This window comes from Prosopis cineraria, unplaced genomic scaffold, assembly GCF_029017545.1.
Source record: "Prosopis cineraria cultivar Desert tree isolate PC_DT_omini unplaced genomic scaffold, ASM2901754v1 PC6, whole genome shotgun sequence".
NCBI lineage: Eukaryota > Viridiplantae > Streptophyta > Magnoliopsida > Fabales > Fabaceae > Prosopis > Prosopis cineraria.
The window spans coordinates 35,971,555-35,978,254 of NW_026555337.1; the positions used below are offsets into that span (position 1 = coordinate 35,971,555).

General features: G+C 34.7%; 1 protein-coding gene across 1 annotated transcript; it reads right to left on the bottom strand.

The window, feature by feature from the left end:
- Positions 1 to 1,852: 1,852 nt before the first annotated feature.
- Positions 1,853 to 5,956, bottom strand: LOC129314112 (DNA-directed RNA polymerase V subunit 5C-like). Its single transcript, XM_054957482.1, has 4 exons — positions 5,654 to 5,956; positions 3,869 to 4,048; positions 2,665 to 2,778; positions 1,853 to 2,024 (listed from the first exon to the last, which is right to left on the bottom strand). The coding sequence occupies exons 1-4, from the start codon at positions 5,954 to 5,956 to the stop codon at positions 1,899 to 1,901; spliced, it is 723 nt and encodes a 240-aa protein (XP_054813457.1). The 3' UTR covers positions 1,853 to 1,898.
- Positions 5,957 to 6,700: the final 744 nt, after the last annotated feature.

Below are 6,700 nucleotides of genomic sequence, written 5' to 3' on the forward strand. Positions count from 1 at the left end.
CTCATCCAAACTTAACAAGAGCCTATGCAAATGGTTGAAAATGAAACTTATAACTAACTAACATACATATATACATGCATACATGCATTGCTTTGCAATTTGCATTAATGCTAAGTTTAGATACATATGAATTTGGATTTGGACATATGAATTTGGATTTAAATTTAGGCCCTAATCTCTTTGTAATTTAAAATCCTTTCTAAACTCCTATTATTTCAAATTTTAATTCAATCTCTTTGATAATTTGACCCAAATCTACAAAGACTTGATCGGCCTATCAATGGTAATTAGATCGGACCGCTAAAACTGACGGAACCAAGCTACCACCATTGACTAGGATCGGACCATCACTGCCAACTAGGATTGCACTACCAATGACAATCAGGACCAGATGGTTGACTTTTATTGGGATTGAATCGCCCATGCCAGTAGGGACCTGAGTGCAGTTGACAATTTGGATCAAATGGCCAACTTTCACTAGGATTAGACCATCGATGATGACCCAATCAGGCCCCCAACTTCCCCTAAGTTGACTTCCATTAGGATTAAACCGAATAGGACAACTGAGACTGGGTGGCTAACTTCCACCGAGACTAGACTGACAATGAAAATTGAGACTAGATGACTAACTTTCATTGGGATCGAAACTATGGCGATGATCAGGATCGGATGGCCAACTTCCATCGAGATCGAGCGGCCTGTGCTGATTGGGATCAAACGACCTCTTGTGACTAGGATTGAACCATGAGCACTAATCGTGATCAAATCGTCAGTGGTCTCAGTCAAAGTTGTCGACCTAGTCATGGTGGGAGTAGGTTACTCAATCTTGGCTGTAGGCACAATCATAGTTGACGATGGCCATCCAGTCTTGGTCGCTTCTTGGTTGAAGTCGGCGATTCAATCCTGTGAAACTCGACCATCCGATCCCATAGAAGTCGACTGTCTGGTCCCAGTCATCATCATAGGTCCAGTCTTAATGGAAGTCGACTGTCCAATCTCGATCATCATTGTCGATCTGCTCCTAGTAAAAGTTAGCCATTCAATCCCAATTGTCGCTGGTGCTATAGTCCCAGTTAGTGTTCACAGTTTGGTTTCGGTAGAAGTTGGCTATACGGACCATCAATTTTGACCAGGAACGGACTATTGACATTGTCTAAGTTTCTTTTAAATTCAAATATATAATTTGAAATTTGAAATTTTACTTTAAATCCGAAGAAAAGATTTTAATATTATAATTTAAAATTTTTTATATCATCTAAACAAAGAATTTGAAATATTTATATTTTAAACTTGAGATTTCAAATATAAGATTTTAAATTTAAATTCCTAACTTAAGTACAACATGCAAACACAGCCTAATATTGTATAACTAAATGAATTAGTTGGCTTAATGGTCCTCAATGTTTTGGGGAATGGTCTTGGGTTTGGATTCAAATCCCTCGGGTCCTTTTAGGGTTGACCACCCTCAATCACATTGCCAATATCAGAGCTTCGGCACTACTGGTTGTATTTTAAAAAAGAAAAAAAAGAAAACAACAGCATTATTTAGATAATTGAATGACTCCTATAATTTAATTACAGTTAAAGTCTTTGGGTCCTTCATGTAATTTCACAATGCATTGAGCTCTTCATATTATAAATTTTCTTCCAAGGCCCTGAATGCTATTCTCCCTCACTTACAAATAGAATTGATTGGAACATGCTTCTAGGATGCATTGACATCGTTAAAATTATGGATAACTAGATAAATTGCTAGGCGATGAGAAGCATCATGCCTCATGATGATTATAAGGATTTAGAAACCTCGAACTTACCAAATAGAGATACCTATTTTGTTCAGATTTCTCCTAAATCTTGTCCTCATTGTTGCCTGAGACAGCATAATACAAATAAAAATATTAAACTACACAACGATAAGTTACAAAGGAATCAACACGCCCAACAGTGTGAATGATCTTCACCACTGGTCCTTTTTCTAGCCCATAGTAGCGTGCCGTCGCATCAGTTTCTCGCAAGCTTGGCAGCTGATATATACATCAATTGCAATTGAAGTTAAATGAGTTCATAAAATTACTCCACATGTATAGGGATCGCAACGACCAGAAAAAAAAATGTAATCAGTGTATAGTAATATACAAAATCTTAAGAGTCACTTTGTTCACAAGTTATGGGCAAAGTCTCATTCTTCAGTTTCCACAGTCTCTCTTCGTATGGGGGAAGGGGGGAAAAAAAAACAGATAATTACAATCAAGTTTCTCACAACACAATTAAATATCATATGGTCTATTAATAATTCTGAGTATTACAAAATGACAACTCAATTGTCAATTGATCTTGTGATATTTAATTGATGTTATGCGGATGACCTAAACATAATTCCCCTAAAAAAACTGCAGAATTACATTGCCTTTATTCATCAGCCAAGCAATTGTTTTTGTTTTTATCAGACTAGCCGCTGGTTTTTTTATCCTTGTATTTATCATTGAATCATCTGACAAAGGACTCCTCCTTCAATAAATGAATGAATGACACTAAAATGTATATGAGTTAAATGTTTTTAAATCTTTTTATACTCATTCTTGCTGCCACCTTATATGTGTATCTACATTTTGCATATTAATACAGTGATCGACTTATAATATAGCAAGCAAACACAATTAATACCTGCTTCGCTTCCATTTTGTACTTCTCAAGCAATTTTGTCTTCCCATCTGTGGTCAATACCTCATACTTAGGTTGTAATAAGTGCCTTGAGATATTCACCAGCAAGTCATTTATCTATTTAAAAGAATATTATATTAGGAGCAGAAGATGGAATAAAATATCAAGGATAAGAAATATTTGAGACCAAAAAAGAACTTTATAACTAAATAAACACAAGGCCTGGAATGTTAATTTGTGGATGAATTCTGTTCAAACCATGTATATCAGAAGTAGGAATTCCCTTGAAAAAACCAGATCCTTTGAAATGAATTTGGAGAAATTGATCCCAAGTACTGAGACATAATGTAACAAAAGTCTTGCCATCCTTCTTATTACCAAATCCTTTGAAGTGAATTTGGAGAAATTGATCCCAAGTGGTAACTCACTTTCTCTACTGAGACACCCAATTTCTCTAAAGACACCAAAAGGCCTATTCCAATGGTAGCTCACTGCTGGAAGGGAAAGAATTAAACGAGGCAAATTAAGTTTCTGATCGGATCGGCACACTAGGTCTCAGAATAGTGTGTTAATTGCCCTCAAAAGGGACATCTGAGTAAATGAAAGCCATGGTTATCACCCGGTGTTCAAAATCTCGCTAATGAGATAAGAGGACTAATCATGCGGGACTTGATGACATCCTATGAGTACATCATCAGTAGATTAGTAAATAGGTATGCTGATTGGTTGGGGAAAATGTTCATGACATATGAACGGCGAAGTGATGATCATTATAGAACCACTGCCACAACGCACGGACATTACGTGGATCGAAATGATCCGGAATGTGTTAGCCCTTACAGGTTAATCTTTTTCCTCTTCTTCTTAAGGCTCTGCCTTCCTTTGCATTAAAAAAAAAAAAAAGCCATGATTAAACCTAACACCTTGCCAAAATAGCATAGCACAAAAAACTTTGGTCTCCTTCGAACCGATAGTAAGACCTTTTATCTCACCCATATTTGCAGCCCCAGAAAGCATCCGAATCAAAACGTTCATCACTGAAATGCACAAAAGAGGACAAAGAATATCTAATCTCCTTGCCTCTCTGACCACGAAACCCACATTGAGAATATTCACTATTAAATTAAAATTCACAGAAATCTTGACAACTTGTAAACTATTCACCCTTCAAAGAATTGATTAATATCATTTGGAATTTGTAACTTACTTTAAAAGTCTCAACCTTGCTAAATGGCCAATTTTGCAGTTCTTTTCCTGCATATGGGGTCATTTTGCTTTGCAGAATAAGTATGACCCCACTCAATCTTTCTTCATTCATAATCTTCCCATACAAAAGGCGAATGGTTTCAACTTTGACATCAGCAATTCCAAGAAAGATAACCAATACCTGCAAAGAAGGTATTAAGCCACTGTAAATCGATAATATATAAAGAGAACATTACTCAATTGCATATGCAATTAGAATTATTAAAATAAATTTTTCACCCAATTATTAAAGAAGTACTCCAATAAAACAGCTAAAATGCATATAGTTTAATGTTTGATAACAGCATAATCTGCAAGTGGCATTTATCTTTTTCTATATGTTAAGTGACCAAATTCTAGTTCATGCTTTGCCTGCATTCTCAGTCATCGTCTCTGCATTTCTTATTTTGTTTAGCTGGCAACATATATGCCTTTCAATTGATTACACAAAGTCCAACAGGAGTGAACAACAAAATCAATTTGAATTGTGTCATGAGCATAAATTCAAAGAGAAAATTCATCTTAAAAAATTAGTTTTTAGGTGAGAGTCTTTCAAACTTTAAAGAGAAAATCAAATTTAAAAAGAGAGCTCATCTCAAAAATTAATATGTTAGATGAAAGAATTTTTTAAATTTATAAACTCCACTTCACTTGTGAAGTTTTCTCATATGAAACTTATGACAAATTGCTTTATATGTATGTATTATATACTCTTACTTTACCAAACATGCACGAATTTACTTAAATCCTAAGTATGCCAACAAGGTCAAAGCTGAGTCTATCTCCCATTATAAATATTATTTTGCATCCCCCAAAATGCAAAACCGATTAAGATATTTAAGCCTCAAAGGATATGAATCACACAAAATACTACAAATTAGTGTGAAACTCATTTAAATATGGCAAAGTGTCAGTTTTCTTTGAAGAGGGGAAAGGTTTTCCTAGATTCATTATATTAAATTCAGGACAACGAAAGAAGCAACTTTGTGATTGTGAACTTCCAGCAAGACAGAGACCAAAAAGGTGAACAGCTTTACCAAAGCCATCCTGTTCATTGATGATTTGAAAGGAATGACACAGTAATTGGCAGCATTATCGTAGACACAAGAAGACACTGAGGTCTTCTTCTTCTTATTCTTCTTCTTCAATTCTTTACCATTTAGTAATACGACTCAAATTCCAAACAAATAATCAAAGTTTTATTAATATCTGAATAACTCCAAGTTATTCATTTATACCTTCCACCTCTTCTGTGAACACGAAATTATGCGTTCCCCTGCTTCAGAAAAAAATGATTACAGAGCAAAAGGAGACAAGCGACTGAAAAGACATTGTTCAGTAATTAAATTTAAAAAAAATGCAATTACTTTGATTCATTTGCAAATTGCTTTCATTCAACATACGAAAACAAAAATGTCTCTGGTCCTCAAGTCTTCAGCTATCACTTCTAACAATTTAAACTTCATATTCATTTCTCATTAACTTCTTCAAGGAAGATTTCATTTCAGACTCCTCAATGTGTAACTGGCATAGTCGTACCAAAAAAAAAAAGACGATGGAGTATGTTTTGAAGTTGAGAAAACAATGACAAAATGTCATTACCAAAACGGCACTTTTGCGTTTTGAAGTTGAGAAAAAGATATATGTGTGCATTTCTTTGTATTAAAAAACAAAATGTAAAGCCACATAGCTTTCTTCAGTAACCGAAACAGAGCAATACTAATGTGTTGCTGATTTGAGTATAGACCTTGCTCGATGGATCAGAACGAAGAGGGACGCAGATACGGAGGCTTTCGACGTTCGGTTGTTGGCCGAAAACACGATGGAAATCAACGAGAGAACGGGTGAGTTCGGAGTCAGGCACATCATAACCACGATCTCGAAGCATTTCACACACCGTCCGACGAGCGTAGTAGTACCTAGAGCTCTCCACGCTCCCTTGGTCGACGCAATCAGTGATGCAGTAGTTTTTGTTTCTACTGCCGCCTTCTGCTGAGGCGGCGGAGGCGCCATTTCCATTGCCAATGCTTTCACAGGCGAAGGTTGCCATTGTCGCTCGCAGTGGTAACGTTTGCGAGTGCTCAGTGAGTGTGTGAGAGAGAACTTTCAGGTTCGTACATGCAGTGCAAGGTGGGAATATGAAAAGGTACAGTAAGCAACGAGTCCGATAGTGCGGTGCGGTGCCTTTCGTGTGAGTTTCTCTACTCCACGACACGTGTCTCAGAGTTTATTTTGCTTTTTAATAAAAATATAATGGGATTTGTAAATAAATTTACCTGTCATTGTCTTTTTTGTTTTTGGACAAAACCTGTCATTGTCAAGGAGATGATAGCGCTTCCGATTGGGAAAATTATTGCTAACTGCATGGAAAACGAAATACTCGTTAAAAAATATAAAATATTTTTAATTTAATTTTATTTTTTAATAAAATAATTATTTATTTTTTAATTAATTTTTTTTATATTTATTTTTATTAAATATCCTATAATAAATATAAAGTCACTATCAATAAGGTATTTTAGAAAAAAAAAAGGCAATGATTACATCTCAAAAGATTAAAAATGCCTTTCATTTTTTTAACATCTAATTCCTCAAAAAATACCTTATATATTTGAATGGAGTAAATATTTATTAAAAAATAAATCTTAAAAACACTAAAATATAAGTTTTAAAAAAATTCCCCTAATCAAATCTTTTATATTTTCTCTAACCACATTTCAAATTTAATTTCATGGTTACTAGTAGTAATAAATAAAAATAAATATTTTTAAATTATATTGATTTAATTTTTTTC